Genomic DNA, 20,171 nt, shown 5'->3' with positions numbered 1-20,171 from the left:
TTTTGCTTGCACGGGCTTGCTTATAACTAGAGGGGGGCGTGAGTTTGTCCTTACTTCGGCCAATTTGGTTAGAACCAATGACGTTGAAGGGGACATTGATCTGAACTTGGAGATTGAGGTGTTTCTCCCGCCAGAATAACGTGTGGAGGGGACATTGGAACTGTGTCATCAAGATTACAACATTGTCGTTGTCGGGCTCAAGGATGATCTCACCGACGTTTGTCCACTAGATGTCTTCGAGGTCACAACGCCGTCTAAATCTAAGGAGGTAGCTGCTATCGGGCGTATGACTAGAGAAATGAATGGGTTATTGATGGCCTCAAGGGGTAACTTGAAGTACAGAAGGAAATGTGCCAAAAGAAAGAGGTCTCACAGAAAAAAGAACAGGGGTTTGATACTTGGTTGCAAAGACCTCAGGCCGTCCTCTTGTCGAATTCAGAAGGTTGGCATTGGAGGGCCCCTTATTCGCATTGAAGATGGGAGTTTCATCGGCATGAACTTCTACGATGAAAGTGGGACAACTCCTTATCTGCCAAGGAGCAATATTGCAGAAGTTTTGAGGAGAGGATTTACTCTTCTGGACATGGGATTTGACAAAGGTCCCATTATCCTGGACAGGGACGAAAAGGGGAATGCTGCGAAGAGAAACCGGTGGTCTGTGCCCGAGCCATATTGGTGTCTTGACAGTTATGGTGATGTTCTAGACCAGCTTCGTGGAAGAGTTCTCATGTAAGCGTTAATCTGTTCTTGGAGTGCATTACACATTAATTTTGTCCCTTGCAAACAAATATTTAAGTTAAGAGGTAAGTGCAATATCTTTATGGTTTGTAGCAAATGTTTATGTATCATATTTGTTTATGTCTATCCCTATCAACTATCTAAGGATTGTCTTATGGTTGAGGGTTTAACATGTACTTTCTTTGATAGTAGAAAAGAAGCAGGTCCTCAACACATCCAAAGTGATGCTAAATTCGCTAAAAAACTGTGATGCTAGTTCTTTTTTTTTTGGGTGGAACAATTGTGATGTCCCATAAGGTAAAACCTAACATAACAAGATAAACATAATAATGATTTAAAAGACATACATAGACTATTGTGTATGAAAACAGAAAAAACGGTTACTTACTTCCCCTGTATTTATTTATTTTAGATCGAATTTACCCTGCATTTTTCTGGCAAAGTAGCCCAAACAACAGGTCAATAGATATACAGTAATAAACATAAAATAAAACCAAGTTCAGTCACAGGTTCACACATTAACAACAGGAGTACGAACTATTTGCACATATGTAGCACAACAGGAACAGAAAGGATGCTTCTCCAGGGACTAACCCCCATTATATTACAACCAGAACAGGACCGGGACTTCGCTTGCAAAACACAGAACGATTCTTTCTCAAAGTGCTGCTAGCTCTTTTGACAGGGTACAGCATATCAGGTCACCCTGTGCCCTTCAGCTGCTTTCTACGGTTTGCTTCGGTACGATAACCGCCAGAGATGGCTCACATCGCATACACGATCTCTCCACTGCTGTCGATATCAAGATCTGAGTCTGATTCAAGGTCATCCATGTCATCGTCCATGTCGAATCCATCAGTTAGGATGTGGTTTATACGGGAACAAGCAGGTGGTATGGTGGCCTCCGTTAGAATTTGCATGATCTCGTCCATCGTCTGCATTCGCTGCTCAGGCTCCTCGTATTGGCTGCTCATACTATCATCGTCCATCAGATCAGCGGGGAGGTTCTTTAAGAACCAGTTATGGCTCCGTATTTCAGGGATGGTTATCCTCTGCATTTATCATCACCAGCAGTGTCATGAAAATGATACACATATACACGATGGAATGCAAATAATGTATCACTGCATTAGACACGAGTATGCCTAAGTACACAGAAAGGATAACGTAAGTGGTGGGCAATGTAGACTGCAGAGAAGATCCCCATATCAAAACCGTCCTACTGAAATGCACTACTTTTTGTTGAACTGATGGCTGCACACTAGATCTTCCAAAGGATATACATTATACTCCCTCCGTCCCATAATATAAGAGCGTTTTTTACACTACACTAGTGTCAAAAACGCTCTTACATTATGGGACGGAGTGAGTACCAAACAGTTACATTGTTAGCCTAAAACTAGTAAAATAATATTACTAATGATGACAAAGGAGATATACTATGCCAAACAGTTATATAGGTCAGCAAGCGGAACAATGATGACAAACACGGCACAATGACACAAGTATAACTACTAAAACACAGACACAAACAGCCTAGCTTGGTCTTGTAAAAAACACATGCACATTGCCTAAGAGGTGTAATTCACTACTGTATGGTAAAACCTCAAGCTGCTCTGACCCCCTAATGGGTTCAGGACTCTGCAAGAAGGCAGTTATCCCTCACTGGTTATACTTTAATTGTCAGGTTAAGTTTTGAGCAAAATATGAAGAAAATGTAAAGAGGCACGGTACACACAAGTCATAATACAGGATATGATAGCTAAGCGTAGTTTCTATAATTGAACATCCAAAGACTCACCAACGCAGGATCCCCAACAAAAATCCTCGAAATTAGGTGCCTGCACTCTGGAGATATGTCCACGTTATCTGGAATTGAATACTGAACACTCAAGATACGCTGCAAAGGTGATGTCATAGTATTAGTTTTAGTTTAGAAGACCTAAAACATGACAAAGGAAAGAAGAGAAATCAGATAACCTGAATTGTCTTCCGAAAGTTCTTAGGCTCTTCTGGATCCTCAAAAGGATAAGCACCGACTACCATGACATAAAGAGTCACACCACAGGACCATACATCAGCAATCTGTTTTAGTCATGTACAAATAGTAAGTCAGTATGAGCAAGGGTGGGTTCCTTGTCTTGGGAGGTAACAAGTCAATTAACATCAGTGATCTGACATCCTGATTGGGTCAAATAAGAGTGGGCTATTTAAAAGCCAAATTTTCCTCTGTAAATTACTCTGATCTCTGATAAATGTGCGCCTATCCTAGCTGAGTTTGCCTGTTTTCAAATGTAAGTACGTATGAGGATACTATTTTGAAATGTGAGGGAAGATGTAACACTCACCAATGCTACCAAGTTCCCCAGAAAGTCAGAAAACCAATCACAGGCAGCTAATTTCCAATGGCTCCCGACCAGGCATTAAGGTTCCTCTCCAGTGTTTAGGTCAAACTGATTGCCATTAGTAACCAGTAATGACCAGTGAACACTGGGTGGTCAAGTCTTGTACTGAATTTACAAACACTTAAAATGTATAACATTTCTACGATTTCATCAGACACATAAAAGGGCATACCAGGATGAGATCATAAACCCTTCTAACAGTGGTCCCAGAAAAATGGACCAGCATATCAAGTGCAACAGGGAAAACGTCACTGGGAAGCTAGGCCATTTTCTTTCAAAACCAAGGAATGATTCATCATACTACACTCTGTACAATAGCCTGTGACAAGTACATGTGTAGCTACCATCTTGACTAAAGGGACACATATTCTTAGCCTAACGGTGCACGTACAAGGGTTCAGCCTTCAATATACAGTATACGGAAATTCAGATTAGGACACCAAACAACTAGACCTGTTGCCAGTTTATGTCTCTCAAACTAAGTTGCATATGCGGTGAACTATACTACACCCCTCCAAAGATTAACAGAGCTCGAGAACTTGCATACCTTGCCATCATATTCTTTCTTCAACAGAACTTCAGGTGCAATATAAGCAGGTGTTCCAACAGTTGATTTTGGTTGTGAATGGAGAACTGAAGACTGCAGAAAATGAAGAATGTTTGTCATGGTTTATCAGTAAGAACCTATGAACACAACAGGCCCATAGGGTAAAATATTGATCCCACTGTGTTGTAAATGCAGCGCCAGGAAACCATAAAATTTCTATCTGACTGCATGAACATTGACTTAAATAGCTTGTGAATCATTTTGAAAACACCCATATGGAATGTATTTTTAAAAAAATATCTAGAATAACGAGTTCAATTATGTAAGCACCTTAGAATAGCCGAAATCACATATCTTCAAGCGAGGAGCAGGACTACCGTCCAGCAATGTGTTCTCCAGCTTCAAGTCACGGTGACATACTTGCTTGAAGATAAGAAATTAAGAATAAAATGGAACAGTTCAGCATACTGCAACATACGAACACATAGTAACAATAGGATGAAAGACAAGTTGTGTAAATAACCGATACCATCGAATGGCAGTAGCTGACTCCAGATATAAGCTGCTGGAAGAAGTAGCGAGCCTAAAAAAGGACATATGCACTTAGTCCCACCAATGATTCATGCAAATATATGCATGTCAAGAAAAAAGATGCAGCAGAGTAACCAGAGAGCAGATACATACCTCGTCTTCACTGAATCGTATATTTTTACATATTCTCTCAAAAAGCTCACCACCAGATGCATATTCCATGACAATAGCAAGATGGGTCGGTGTTAAAATAACCTACAAATACATGACGCACAAGTTATTTCCGCTATTTTTTTTCTCCTCTTTTGTGGTGAACTAGAGAACAAGCAGAAGTTCATGGCTTACCTCCTTAAACCTAATGATGTTGGGATGTTTCAGTGATCTATGGTTGATTATCTCACGCTGGACATTCTCGTCTATCTGCACAACAGAACAAACAAAATAAGGCAACCAGGTAGTCACAACTATTAAGGATTTGTATTTAAGAAACAAGCCAATGTCTAAATATTTATACGATGGAGGAACATGTTCACGCTAGCACCCAACATACTCACCATCTGGAGTTTCCATCTAAACGAAGCTCAAATGACTCGACTAGTGATGGTGGATCACAAATAATATCAGGCCATGAAGCATGTGCTCACATATGAGCTTTATGGAAAGAAAACCCAACAGGACCAGGGAATTAGCCAACCTATCAGTTCAAATGTCCTTCCAGAAAACTAACGGACTTTTGCTGATCCAATATCCCGAAAGAGAACCTTCTTTTATTGAACTTCCAAGAAATGACCACAGCAAGTAATGGTATAGAAAGTTATTGCTCACCACAAAAGCATTGCCTGATAAGCTACTAACTCCAATCATGGATATATGACAGGGGGGTCAGACTTATGGAAAGTTATTGCTCGCCACATAAGCATTGGCCTATACGCCAACTCCAATCATGGATATATGATATAAGGGAATCAGACTTGGGCATTTTGTACCAATAGAAGCAGCAGATTCTGGACTTAGGGTAGGATCAGATTCTGGGCTCAGTGTAGAGTATTAAGTGCCTTTTTAGGTGGGAGTCTAAACATACTTGTCTAGTGATGTTTTGCAAGCTTATTATAACACTAAAACCTCTTTCAATGGGCAACAGTTGATTGAGAATCTTCTTTTTTTGCGATGCTTAATCATATTCATATTCCTCATTCCAACTACAATATGGTATGATATACTTAAAGTGTAAGTGAGAATAGGCCACCAAACCCAATCGTGCTAGCTATTCCTCCTCCTTTGCCTCAACAAGTGTATTATTTTCTGAATAATTTCTTGTCTCAATTGTCTAAAACAGGTAGTTTCCTGTCCCCCAATAAGCGTTGCTACTGAAATTAAGGATGCCATACATGGATGTACCTACATTGACTTATGCATGGGATAGGAGTAGTGGAATAGTTCATAGTGACAAGAGTTACACAGGGACACTCATTGATTTGAGCATTAACTAATTACTTGGACCAGAAAATACTCGGCTGGGCTCCCTCAGTTGGTCAAATATACTGGCATTAAACTTAATCTGATCAACTGCATGTGCGGTAACGACAAGCAGTTAGATAAACATGGATGGTCAAATGATCATGGTCAAGGGATCATTTGCTGAAACAACAAGGTGGCAATTGTTTACCTTTGTTTATCATGCAGGCAGAAAAATGTAGGGGTTATTTCAAAATGAGGAAGCGCTGATGAGTAAATTTTACAAAAGCAACAAAATACTAGTTTTAGCATTTATCAACATCAATTTGACTTGTGAGTGTATTTTACAACTTTTCGCAACCATGCCACTCCTAAACATCACTACATCCACATATTTCTACTTAGAAACACCACGTTTACTGATGCACCTAAACCAAAAATAAATGAATGGAAAGCTATTGCATCTAAATAAATGCCAGGCAGCCATATTTCTAAATAAGGCGTCATCTGAGTGGTGTTGGTTTGCCTGTCTGTATATTCAATTTGAAGCTACTCCAATGAATTATAGGGATATTTGCCCATATGGAGTTTAATTTTCTTTGAAAAACAGACAATCACGGCCCCTAACACACGCACACTCATGACTGAAGACTCGACAGGCTGTCACCTAATACTAGGAAAACCCCACGGGTATTAGTAAGGCACATAGTCGATCCCAGGGATCGATCCCTCTCCAATAGGAAGCACACTCTACTGAGTACTGACCAACCGAGCACTGTTCTCCATCAAGTAGATGGAGATTAGTTTGCTATATTTGAAAAGTTATTTTGGAAATTACGGCTGCAGCTGTACCTTGCAATTTAAAGATAAATATGAGTCAGACGGTGCTGGATCCAGGATCGAACCCTGGCGGGTGGCGTGCATGCCCGCATGACCAGCCAACCGGGGTATATCTCGGTACTTTCAATCTACTTTTTAATTTTATCAGCATTTGGTGCAATGCTGTCCTGGATGTCTCATTATCACTAATTATGGCAAATATCAGAACAAAACCGACGCACCCACAGAGCTAATAGAGCAGTTCCTTTTTCGAAAACGAGGGTAGGCCCCCTGGCCTCGGCATCGATCGATGCAAGCATAGAGGTCGAAAATACTAACTATATGACATGAAATAAGTAGAAATATCATCCAATAATCACAAGCAATGAAAATAAACCTAAAACTTAATCAAGCAATTCAGTCCTTGAAACAGAAATATGACTCCTAATAATAATTCACAGAACGAACGAACAAGCTAGCCACTCAGCATCAACTGATTCAGCACTAAAACTATACCGTCTGAATCGAACAGGTCCTAATCAGCTAGAGCCCCCCCCCCCCCCCCCCCCCCCCCCCCCCCCCCGAATCGGCCGCGATTCAGCACATGGGGGGCAAACAGGCTGGTCAACCAGCGCCGAATCGATTCAAGGGGGAAGGGGGCATGCATCGGGTAAGGGGCGGAAGGGGGGGAACCGGCGGCATACGCATACCTTCTCCCCGCGCTCGATGTACTTGACGGCGACGAGCTCCATGGTGCGGCGGTCGCGCATGAGGCGGGCGACGCCGAAGTTTCCCGAGCCGATGTCGCGCACCAGCTCGTAGCGGTCGCTGTCGTGCATGATCGGCATGTCCATGCCCGGGCCGACCGTCAGCGCCGCCCGATCCGGCGCCGCCCCTGCCATGGCCGGCGGCGACTGGCGGTCGATGGAGGGGGGCCGCGGCCGATAGGGCTCGGTTTCCCCGGGGTGGCCGCCCCTCTCTTCCCGCCTCCTCTCCCCTCGAATCGACGGCGGGCTCAACCCCCCGCTCTCCCCTCCACCGCGACGAGTTCGTGACACTGGCCGACCAAGAGAGAAGAGAGAGAGAGAGAGAAAGATAAAACGCCCGCTCAATCACTCTCTCGCCCGTCTTATTATTGCCGGGGTTGGTGCTTGGTGCAAAGCGCTCCTCTGGGAAGTGGTTTTATTGGACGTCAGCTTTCGGCACTTGTGTCATAAATGATGTGGGGGAGGAGTAGGGTTCCCATGGTTCTCCACTGGATATATTAGGAAGTTTGTCTTCGTGTTACACTTGCCTAAATAAAGCTAGGGGCATATCTGCATTTTAACAAGAGCATTAAAAATTGCATGGTTTGATTTTTAGAGCATGAAATAAAGCAGATAAGATGGCAACCTATGCAAAATCCTCTCTTGATAGGCAAAAAAAAAGCATGTATCTCCGCTATTCTTTTGTCCATTTTTCTGTTTCCTTCATTAGTTTTTATTTTTGTTATCGTTGCCCAACATTAGGTTATTTATACATTGTGTGATACAAAATGGATACTACTGTACATGTAAATATTGTTTTCATGATATATTTTTCTAACTATGTATGTGAGCGATCCACTTATACTTGAAAAAAAATGAGATATGATTTTCGGCGCATAAGATATTATTATATAATGGTTCTTTGTATATATATCATATCTTTAGCTTATCCGATGCACAATGTAATAAATGGCTTTGCTCAAACGGCGCAAAATCCGCTAGTAACGGATGATATTTCTTTCTCATTTCTATAGCTTATGTTCTACGCAATGTAATAAATGGATTTGCTCAAACGGTGCAAACTCCGGTAGTAACGGATGATATTTTTGTTCTCCTATCTTTAGCTTATGTGGTAAGCAATGTAATAAATAACTTTGCTCAAACGACAAAAAACCCATTAGTAACGGATGGTACCACCATGTCATGCAAAGGCACCGCTCGCGCAATCCAGTCTCATTTTCTTTCTCTTTTTTGTTCGCTTACTCTACATTTTGGAACCTTTTGACCAACATTAGATTATATTATGCAAAATGGATGTTATGATATTTGTAAATGTTCTAATTTTCCAACTATGCATGTGAACAAATCAACTTATACTTGAAAAAAAACAACAACCACAACAACAATACGAGGTTTGATTTTTGGTGCAAAAGATATTATTATATAATGGTCTCCCATGATTATTGTTCTCGTATCATTAGCTTATGCCATACGCAATGTAATAGTGACTAGGCGCAAATGACACAACACTCACTAGTAACGGACGGTAGCACTATGTCACGCAAATTCACGTGTCGGGCATTTTACTCTGAATTTTTTGTCTGATTTTTCTAGTTCCTTCACTTATTCTTCATTTGGCATCTTTGACCAATAATTACTAGTAGATTATATGATGATATTGTTAAGTTTGTCAATATTTCTTTCATGTTCTCATTTTCTAACTATGTGTGTGAACAAGTCAACTTATACTTGAATAAACAACAAAAAATGAGGTATGGTTTTTGGCACAAATGATATTGCAAAAACAAGAAACATGGTCTCTTTAGCTTATGACATATGCAATGAATGCTTTGGATCAAATGGCACAATACCCACTAGTAACAAACGGCAACACGATGTCACAAAGGTACATGTTAACAATTTTCTCTTATTATGTTCTTACTTTCCTATTGCCTTCCCTTGTTCTTCATTTTGGCATCCTTGGCCAACATGCAGTTAGCAGTAGATTATACTCGTAGAAAACATTTATGTTCTTGTTTTCTATGTTTGTGAACAAGCCATTTTATACATGCGGAAACAACAGAGTAATGGTGTATGGTTTTCGATGCAAAAGATATTATTATATAATGGTCTTCCATATATTATCTTTGGCGTATATTAAGTTTTGCAATACATAATATCATAAATGACTTGGATAGAATAGCTCAAAACCTGCTGGTAACGAGTGGTTGCACCCTGCTCCTAAAAGGCACCCACCACACTATTTACTCTCCTTTTGACCACCACAGATGGCTTGTTGTGAACAAGCCAGCTGTGCACAAAATATTATTCTATAATTGTTTTTCATATATATATATATATATTTTGTCGTGTCTTTAGCTTATACAACACAAAATGTATAAATGATTGGGCTGGAACTGCACAAAGCCCACTAGTAACGGGCAGTACCGTGTTGTGCAAAGGCACCAAGCGCACAATTTACTCTTCTGCTGTCCATTTTGCTATTTCCGGCATTATTCTTTATTTTTGTTATCCTTGACCAACATTAGATTATTTATACATTGTATGATACAAAATGGATATTACTATACATGTAAATATTGTTTCATGATATGCTTTCCTAACTATGTATGTGACCAATTCATTTTACACTTGAAAATAAGATATGATTTCCGGCGCATCAGATGTTATTATATAATAGTTTTCTGCATATATCTCATATATTTAGCTTATCTAATGCACAATGTAATAGATGGCTTTGCTCAAACGGTGCAAAATCCGCTAGTAATGGATGATATTTTTTTCTCATATCTTTAGCTTATGTTATACACAATGTAATATATGAATCTGCTCAAACGGCGCAAAACCCGCTAGTAACGTATGATTTTTTTTCTCATATATTTAGCTTATGTGGTACGCAATGTAATAAATAACTTTGCTCAGACAACACAAAACCCACTAGTAACTGATGCTAGCAGCATGTCATGCAAAGGCACCGGCCGCACAATGTAGTCTCATTTTCTTTCTCTCTTTCGTTCGCTTACTCTACATTATGGAACCTTTTGACCAAAATTAGATTAGCAGTAGATTATATTATGCAAAATGGATGTTATTAAATTTCTAATATTCAAAAATTTCAATTATGCATGTGAATAAGTCAACTTATACTTGGAAAAATAACAACAACAATATGAGGTATGGTTTTTGGTGCAAAAGATATTATTATATAATTGGTCTCCCATGATTATTTTTTCTCGCATGATTAGCTTATTCCATACGCAATGCAATAGTGACTAGGTGCAAACAACACAACACTCACTAGTAACGGACGGTAGCACTGTCACGCAAATCCACCTGCCACACATTTTAGTATGAATTTTCATCTAAATTTTCTAGTTCCTTCACTTATTCTTCATTTTGGCATCTTTGACCAATAATTAGCAATAGATTATATGATGCTATTGTTATGTTTGCAAATATTGCTTTCATGTTCTCATTTTCTAACTATGCATGTGAACAAGTCAACTTATACTTGAATAACAACAAAAAATGAGGTATGGTTTTTGGCACAAATGATATTACTATATAATGATATTGCAAAAAAAAGAAACATTGTCTCTTTAGCTTATGACATATGCAATGAATGCCTTGGATCAAATGGCACAATACCCGCTAGTAACAAACGACAACACGATGTCACAAAGGCACATGTCAACAAATTTCTCTTAATATGTTCTTACTTTCCTATTTCCTTCCCTTATTCTTCATTTTGGTATCTTTGGCCAACATTCAATTAGCGATAGATTATACTTGTAGAAAATATTTATGTTCTTTTTTCTATGTTTGTGAACAAGCCATCTTATACGTGAGAAAACAACGAAATAATGGCGTATGGTTTTCGGTGCAAAAAGCATTATTATATAATGGTATTCCATATATTATCTTTGGTGTATATTTAGTTTTACAATACATAATGTCATAAATGACTTGGATAGAATAACTCAAAACCTGCTGATAACGAATGGTCGCACGCTACCCCTCAAAGGCACCCACCACACTATTTACTCTCCTTTTTTCCTCTTATTTGTTTATTTCCTTCATTATTCTTCATTTCTTTTCATCCCCGGGAAAACATTAGATTAGCAATAGCTTATGTGATGCAAAAATGGATATTACTATGCTATAAGAGATTGTTTCATGTTATATTTTTCTAAATATGTATGTGAACGGGTCATCTTAGACTACAAAAAATGGTTAGGTATACTTTCTGGTGCATAAGATATTACTACTTTTTGGTGCATAAGATATATATAAAACGGCGCCAAAGTCCACTTGTAACGGAAGGTAGCACCATGCCACGCAAAGGCGGCCACCGCTCAATCCTCTCGGCGCACACATCCATTTTCATCGATATCCAACATTTTATTCTTCGCCTTCACGTCATCCTTCCTCCACCACCTCGTTCGTCATTGATTCACACCTTCTTGATAGTTGAATCTCCTTCTCTCTCGCTTACCCTTATCAATGTGATCGCTGCCACCATCGGCTCCTCCATTGTCCTTTGTTTTTTGTTGCTTGCCACCATTGTATAGGCCACCACTTAATGTTCCCTGCCTCATTGTCATCCTCTTTCTTCTACATCATCACCTTCTTCTCTAAGAAATCTTTAATTGTTGACACTTGACACATACATCCCCATTCACAACCTTTTTAGTCTAATAACCATCATCCACCCACTAAATCGAGGGAGGGGTTGTGTGATGTATTTAATAACAGTGAACCCGCTTGAAAGAACATGTGGTGCCCGCATGTTTGGTTTTGGTAATTGACGACAATCTCTATGGACTAATGGTTGCCTTGAGTTATATTTGAAGGTTTTGTCCATAGGCTTTTCTTGGAGTACATGTGTTGGTTTCAAGGAGAGTTTGTGTTGACCAAGGTGCTATTAAGGAATTATCCAAAGATTGGTCATGTGAGAGTTGAGCTTATTGCAAGCATGTCTTGAAGAAGAAGATTGTGTGATCATTCATGTTTACCTTCAAGACATCATCCAAATGAAGAGAGTTGGAAAGATTCTAGGTTGATCAAGACTAAGTCAAGAGTCAATCAAGTTGATCAACTCACAAAGCGTAGAAGATGTACCGAGAGGGATCAAGTGATCCCATGGTATGGTAAGCATTGTCCATTGTGCTTTGTGTACTAACCCATGGTCTATGTGAGAGTTCTATGTGGGGTTAGGTACATGTTCATGGGCTTGCGTCAAGAGGAAGATATCACTCAACCCATGGAGAGGATGACATCAAGTGGTGATCGTCATCAAGATTGCCGTGTGCAAGTTCAAGTGGAGCATCACGAAGAGATCAAGTGCTTGAAGCTTGCCGTCCATTGTGGTGACAATGGACTTGTGAAGATGTGCCGAAGAGTGGCTCACCCATAGTGGACTATGGGGGAGTAATCATCTAGTCTTCATCGAGCCAACACAATCAAGAAAGGTGGTCCAACTTGAGGGTGCCAAGATCGTTATCATCTGGCTCAAGTGGACCATGTGCAAGGCAAAGGTTTGCCCTTGATAGGTTTTCTATTTTACCGGTCTCATGGTGGTAGTTGGGAGACCGGGTTATAGGATCGATAGCCGTACTATCAAGGGGGGCTCTCAAGTGAGTAGCTTGATCGTATCGTTCGTCGAGAGTTCAAACCATTGCATCCTTGCATCATGTTTCTTGGTTCTTGTTTGGTTCTCTTTGTGAATCTTAGATCTTATGGTCATCTTGATGATAAGCTTGAGTTCATCGAAAACGGAGTTCGCATGCGTCTTCTATGATGTTTTCGATGTTGGAGGTTTTACCGGTCTTATCTGAGGAAGGGTTCTCACCATTTTCTTTTGGGCCTTTTCTCATTTGCTTCTTATTGGTATTTCTACCAAGATTGTGTTAGCCCTTGTCGCTAGCTTTCCAACAAACTTGGTTTCGTCGAATTCGGAGTCCGTTTGCAAAAGTTGTGTCAGTTTTGGTGTCCTTTAAAGGGGCTGCTGCGGATGTAATTTTTTAGTACCGCTCTTGGGAGCGGTACTACCGCGGCTCCTGAGCGGTAGTACCGCTCCGGACCAAAATCTCGTGTTTTTCTCAGCGGAAGTAGGCACGGAAGTATTTTTTTGTACCGCTCGCAAGCAGTAGTACCGCTACCACTTGCGGTAATACCGCTATCCCTAGCGGTAGTACCGTGAGGTCGAGCAGTAGTACCGTGGGGACGAGCGGTAGTACCGCTCCGGCGGTTCTACTGGCCTTTTGCCTCCTCGCTGTTGTTTTTCAAAGGGGTACTACCGCCCTAGCGGTAGTACCGCTCCTTGGAGCGGTAGTACCGCTCTGTGCGGGCTGTGAGCATAACGGTTGGATTTTTCCCCACCTATAAAAGGGGGTCTTCTTCCCCATTGAACCTTATCCTTTGAGCTCGTGTTCTTCCCCCATTGTTGACCTTCTTCGAGCTTGCTAACTCTCAATCCCTCCATGGATTCTTGCTAGTTTTTGAGGGAAAAGAGAGAGGAGATCTAGATCCACATTTCCACCAATCACTTCTCCTCTATGTGAGGGGAACCCCTTGGATCTAGATCTTGGAGTTCTTGGTGTTCTCCTTCTTGTTCTTCCTCTCATTTTCCTCCCTAGCATTAGTTGCTTCGGTGGGATTTGAGAGAGAAGGACTTGGGCACTCCGTGTGCCCTTGCCATTGCATTTGGTGCATCGGTTTGAGTTCTCCACGGTGATACGTGGAAGTTACAAGTTGAGAAGCTTATTACTCTTGGGTGCTTGGTACCCTTGAGCTTGTTCCTCTTGGGTGCTTGGGCGCCCTAGACGGTTGGTGGTGTTCGGAGCTCAATCATTGTGGTGTAAAGCTCCGGGCAAGCGTCGGGGTCTCCAATTAGGTTGTGGAGATCGCCCCGAGCAATTTGACGGGTTCCGGTGACCGCCCCCAAGGGTTGCCAAAGTGTACGGGTTCGGTGACCGCCCCCAAGGGTTGCCATTTGTACGGGTTCGGTGACCGCCCTCAAGGGTCCCTTAGTGGAATCACGGCATCTTGCATTGTGCGAGGGCGTGAGGAGATTACGGTGGCCCTAGTGGCTTCTTGGGGAGCATTGTGCCTCCACACCGCTCCAAACGGAGATTAGCATCCGCAAGGGTGTGAACTTCGGGATACATCGTCGTCTCCGCGTGCCTCGGTTATCTCTTACCCGAGCCCTTTACTTATGCACTTTACTTTGTGATAGCCATATTGTTTCTTGTCATATATCTTGCTATCACCTAAGTAGGTTTTCTTGCTTAGCATAAGTTGTTGGTGCACATAGGTGAGCCTAGTTGTTGTAGGTTTTGTGCTTGACAAATTAACCGCTAGGTTTATTCCGCATTTGTTCAAGCCTCAACCGTAATTATTTTAAAGCGCCTATTCACCCCCCCTCTAGGCGACATCGACGATCTTTCAATTGGTATCAGAGCCTCGTCTCTCTTTGTTAGGGCTTAACCGCCTAGAGAGTAAAGATGTCGACTAGGGGATTAGGATTCTGTGACACACTTAGTTTCGATGGCACAAATTTTGATGTTTGGGTAATTCGCATGCTTAATCTCTTTAGGGTCATGGACCCAAATTTAGAGCGAATTGTAGATATGGGTTTTTCTCCTCCAAAGGATCCACAAAGATTATCTTTAGAGGATGAGAAAAACTCTTATCTCAATGCTCAAGCTTCTAATATGCTTTTCGATGCTTTGAGCAATGTAGTTATATTTCAACTCATGCCTTTCCGGGATGCTCATGAGTTGTGGACAAAGCTTCAAGATAAATATGGCGTGTCCAAGTTTTGTGGGGATGATTGTTCTCCCTCCACCTCCGGTCGTGTTGTGTTCTCAACTTCTTCTACTTCACCTACATGTGGTTTGCCACAAGGTAATGACATGGTGAGTAGTGGTGTTCATTGCAATGATGATAGTGGGCTTAGTTTTGATAATCCTTCATCACTTTCTTGTTGCGATGCTTCATCTTTGGACTCTAGCACTTCGAGCACTCCAAATGTTTCACATGCTTGTGTTGATAGTCCTTGCATATCATGTACAAATTGCTTGACTAAATCTCATGATGATATGCTTGCTATGTCTTGTTGGCATGATAAAAATGCATGTATTTCCTCGAGTTGTTGTGCTAACAATGTAGAGGAAACCCAACACTCCATGGAACAAGATGTGGTCTTGAATGGTGCTTCAAGGGATCCCACATCATCATCTATTGCTTTTTGCCTTATGGCCAAGGCTTCAAAGGTATCTCCCACTTTGAATCCCAATATATCTTGTGATAATATTGATGATGGCAAGAGTGATGATGATGTCGATTATGATGAAGAGAATGATGATGTTGCCTCCTTAAAAGTTAAGGGGGAAATAATTTTTAAAGCTCTTCTTAAGAATAAAATTGCTCGTTCCAACTTCATGGAAATCATGTCTATTGCTATTGAGGGCAAGAAATATATTGATGAGTTGGAATCTCGTCTTGAGGAGCATGAGGTCACCATTGATAAAATGGAAGGTCATGAGCGTGATTACGCTAATGAGATTGCGGACCTCTCTCAAGCTCTTGAACTTGAACAAACCACCAAGGAATCTCTTGAGGAGACTTTTGCTCTAGAGTTATCTAGAGTGAAGGAATCTCATGATAGAGCTCTTGAGGTGGCCAATGTTTTTGAAACTAAAAATGCTAAGCTTGAAGTTGCTCATGCTAGACTCCTTGAGGATTTTGAGCACCTCGAAAATGGCTCAAGGGTCATCAAGGGTGAGCTCATCAAACTCACCGAGTCTCATGCTCAACTTGAAGCTTCTTATTTAAAAGAGCTTGCCAAGTTGCCTTCTCCTCTTGTTGTTAATGATGATGCTTGTGCTACTAACTCTATTTCTTGTGAAGCATCCATTTTAAAGGAGAACGTTGAGCTACGGGCTCAACTTGAGTTGCTATCTAGCAATTATGGGAAATTGGAAGAAAGCCATGAAAAGCTCTCAAGCTCTCATGATGATCTTCTAGTATCCCATAATGTGCTAAAGATAGCTCATGAGGCCATGATTGCTAAGGTAACATCTAGTGAGCCTCATGTGGACACTAGCACTACTTTTAGTCAAAATGCTATATTGCCTTGTGCTAGTCCTCGCGATTCATCCATGCATAACGTTGGTACATCTTGTGATGAATTGCTTTCCTTGCCTTGTTGCTCTAACGATGAAGCTTATACTTCCTCTAGTGCTTGTGTTGAGACTAACCATGTAGAGGAAATCAAAGAGCTCAAGGCCCAAGTCACTTCTTTGAAGAAAGACTTGGAAAAGAGTCATGAAGGGAAATTTACACTCAACAACATCTTGAGAGTGCAAAAATCCCCCAATGACAAAGGTGGACTTGGATTCAACTCCAACAAGAAGAAGAAGTCCAAGATGAACAAAAGAAGGGCCAAGAACAAGTCAAGAATTCGGCCAAGATTGTTTGCTTCAAGTGCAAAGTAGAAGGGCATCATGTTAGATCTTGCCCATTGAAGAAGAAGGCCATTAGTGACAAGCAACAAGGGAAGCGGCCACAAGTTCGATCTCATGCTCAACCACAAGTTGAAGAAAGTCCTCTTCCCAAGAATCCTCAAGCTAATGCTTCTCAAGTTGAGAAATCAAGTGAGAAGAAAGTGAAGAGTAGACGTTGCTACTTATGTCGTGAGAAAGGTCACCTCGCCTCTTCATGCACTAGTGGTAACTTATCCAACCCAATTATTATTGATGATATCTATTCTCTTGGGAAGGATAATGTTGGCCATGTGTTTGCCAAATTTGTTGGTGCTCAAAGTGGTGTCAAGAAAAGAACCATTTGGGTAGCCAAGCCTATTGTGACTAACCTCTTAGGACCCAACTTGGTTGGGGACCAACTAGCTCAAACTTGATCAATAGGTGTTGTTGGAGGGCATTGGAGACTTGGCTACATTATGAAGATTTAAGGGGACTTCATCATTCTTATTGTCTCAAGCCAAGTCAATTGGGTTATCAAGTTTCTATTCTAGATCCAATGTGCCTCCTTCCGGTAACTTGTACTTAATTGTTTACATCGAAAGTTACTTGCCCCTTTGCATGTTTTGGTTTTGTTCCTTGCATGTGGTTGTATATGTTGTGCCTCCAATTTGCTTATCTTGAGTAATCAAGTATGTGTGTGTTGGTTTGCACATCATGTACGTGTGTGTAGTGCATTGAGCCTTTGCGCATCTTGTTTGTATGTTAGTTGGCTCTTGTGAGAGATTAATGGAACATCCCATTTTGGGGGAGTGATGTGCTTTGTGCACCTCACGGACCCATAAATGTGTTTACATGAGGAATACCACCTAGTATTGATATTGCAAGCTTATCTAGTCACTATGTGGTATGTCTTCTCATGAGAAATTCAAATTCTAAATAGTCCATTAATTATCTCTTGTTGGATCCTCTTTTTGCCTCTTGTTAAGTTTCTTTAATTGGTATCACATTATGGGGGAGTAATATGCTATGTATATTACTAGCCTAGAAAATGTGTACATTTGAGATATTGTCACCTAGAATTGATATTGTAAATTATCTTGTTCCTACGTGGCATGTTAGCTCTACAAGTTGCAATTTGCTTGTGTTTGGTGTGAAGATGATGTCGGATATCCTTGCTATCTACCACCGGGAATTATTTCCAAATACTTCTTGTCTTTTGACAATTGGTACTCACTTATGTGTGGTAGAAATTATTGATCATCTTCACGTTGGCGTTTGCTTTTTATTTGCCTTATCTCTTGCCAAGTTTGTGTCAACTCCCATTGCCTTCCGTGCCACTTGAGGATCTTGTTGTTTTCTTGATCTTGTCTAGTGTTTTCCTTGATATAGTGAACGTGGTGATCCTACCTTGTGCATTTTGTATTCAAATGCAAATTCTCTATAATGCACAACTCGTGGGGGAGCTATCCTATTTTCTATAAAACACTAAACTTGTGATCCATTTTAAGTGTGTGTTGGTGGACGGCAAGCCGTTTCTTTTTGGTACTTGTGCCATCATGAAACTTTGTAGAGAGCTTGGTTTGTTTGGAACCATCCTCTCTTTTGGGAGTTTGATATCATTTTGTGGGTTCCAATGGATATCTCATTCCTTGATGTATCTTTTAATGATATCTCCAAGTGATGATTTCTCCATTTGGTATTCTTTTCACTTGGTATTTCCTTGTATTTTGGTATCGGTTCTTGAAAGTCTTGAGCATGCATATTAACTTCATGTAGTTTCCGTGGCATGCTTTCTCTCTTTGACCCAATATATAGGGGAAACTCCACCAAGTCTCAAATTGGATGAGATGTGCATGAATTTCATTTCCATATCTATATGCACATATTTATGTGGAGTTTGTCCTATGTATTGTTGGTGTTTCTAACTCTTTGGTCCCAATGAGTTTGGGTACCATTTTGTTTGTGTTGTTGTTCTAGGAACAATTGGAGATGCATTGGATGCTCGGCTCACTCACAAGGAAGGTGTTGTCACCATGTGCTTTTTGGAGTCAAGCTAGGATGATCAATGAACTACTTTGTACCTTCAATTGGTATCTACTACATCCTTCCAATGTTAACTCGGTAACAAGTATCTTCATATACTTCATGCACACATTTCTTGCATCAACCTTGTGTAGGTTGTATCATGGCATGTTATTCATTCTCTCTTGTGATACTTGTTTCCTTTCTCAAAGCATCCCAACAATGATCTCTTGTTGCTAGTTGTGATGTCTTTGATGGTTGTGTGGTAGGAATTCATTTATGTACAATAAGACCATATCTAGCCATGTGCTATGCTTCCAAGCAAATATCTTATTGGTATATCTATGACTTCCTTTTGGATATCTTGTTCCTTCGTGTTGTAACTATTTCGGGTGTACATCCTTCTTTGTAGATATATATCATCATGATCTCGTCTACCTAGAACCTTATACACTTGAGAGAAATTACATCTCTAGATGATATCCTTTCTTTCACGTCCACCTTGTCTTTCTTGTTATTTCTTTGGTGGCTCCGTGAAAGCTTTTGCCTTGAGTGCATGTCTTATCTCGTTGCATCTTGATGCACTCCTGTGTGGTGAAGATTATTTTCCTCATGCTTATCTCTACGAGGCTTTTGCCATCTTAATTGGTATCCCTCGTCTTGATGAGGCTTTCATCTTCTATCTTCACCATGGGTTGTCACAAGTGTTGGTTATTCATTTTGCATTTTTAGTGTGCTTGTGAACCCTTTTGCTTGGTGTGTGTGGGGAGGACATGTCATGCACCTTGTATCTCCACTATCCAAGACTATGTTGATGCTTAATGCTCATTCGTACATTAGTCTTCTCAAGTGCTTTGCCATGACTCACACACATCATTTTGGTTGAGCCTACTCTTAAGTTGCCTCTTTTATATGTTGCTCAACCATTTGTTTGTTGCAAGTGCTAGGCTTTGTTTCCTATATGCTCACTTGCACTTGTTGTGAGTTTCTATTGATTTTCGGGGAGTGATGATCCTATTTTGTGCACTCGGTATCCTAATGCAAATATTGTAAGAAGTGCACAAATCATGGAGAGCTTCACTAGTGTCTTTAGAACACTCTGTTGCTCTCTTGCACTTGTCATGAGGTTCTATTGACCTTGGGGGAGTGACGATCCTATTTTGTGCTTGTTGTATCCAGTTACAAAACTAAATTGTGCACAAATCATGGGGAGCTTCTCTAGTTTCTCTAGAACACTCCTTTGCTCATATCATAATTTATTTCATTCATGTGGCACGTAGGATCATTGGTCTAGTTGGCTCAATTGATATCCATTGATTGCTTGCTTCAATTGGTATCTTTTGATTGCTTGTTTGCTTGTTTCTCTCTTTCTTATGTCTTTGTGGCATATCTTTCTTTT

General features: G+C 40.7%; 1 protein-coding gene across 1 annotated transcript; it reads right to left on the bottom strand.

The window, feature by feature from the left end:
• Window positions 1-1,201: 1,201 nt before the first annotated feature.
• On the bottom strand, window positions 1,202-7,643 carry LOC123122937 (serine/threonine-protein kinase SAPK8). Its single transcript, XM_044543326.1, has 9 exons — window positions 7,206-7,643; window positions 4,567-4,641; window positions 4,375-4,476; window positions 4,220-4,273; window positions 4,021-4,113; window positions 3,691-3,783; window positions 2,719-2,823; window positions 2,540-2,638; window positions 1,202-1,790 (listed from the first exon to the last, which is right to left on the bottom strand). The coding sequence occupies exons 1-9, from the start codon at window positions 7,395-7,397 to the stop codon at window positions 1,503-1,505; spliced, it is 1,101 nt and encodes a 366-aa protein (XP_044399261.1). The 5' UTR covers window positions 7,398-7,643; the 3' UTR covers window positions 1,202-1,502.
• Between the last annotated feature and the right edge of the window lie 12,528 nt (window positions 7,644-20,171).

The sequence above is a fragment of the Triticum aestivum genome, chromosome 5D (assembly GCF_018294505.1).
Source record: "Triticum aestivum cultivar Chinese Spring chromosome 5D, IWGSC CS RefSeq v2.1, whole genome shotgun sequence".
NCBI lineage: Eukaryota > Viridiplantae > Streptophyta > Magnoliopsida > Poales > Poaceae > Triticum > Triticum aestivum.
The sequence above is the reverse complement of the archived record's forward strand: the minus strand, read 5'-3'. Positions and strand labels throughout refer to the sequence as shown.

Excerpts from the sequence above, each read along its gene's own strand:
- LOC123122937 (XM_044543326.1), bottom strand. The coding sequence starts at position 7,397 with ATGGCAGGGGCGGCGCCGGATCGGGCGGCGCTGACGGTCGGCCCGGGC. Across the intron at positions 4,477-4,566 it reads ACATCATTAGGTTTAAGGAG|GTTATTTTAACACCGACCCA; the intron begins GTAAGCCATGAA and ends ATGTATTTGTAG. Across the intron at positions 3,784-4,020 it reads GTGATTTCGGCTATTCTAAG|TCTTCAGTTCTCCATTCACA; the intron begins GTGCTTACATAA and ends CATTTTCTGCAG.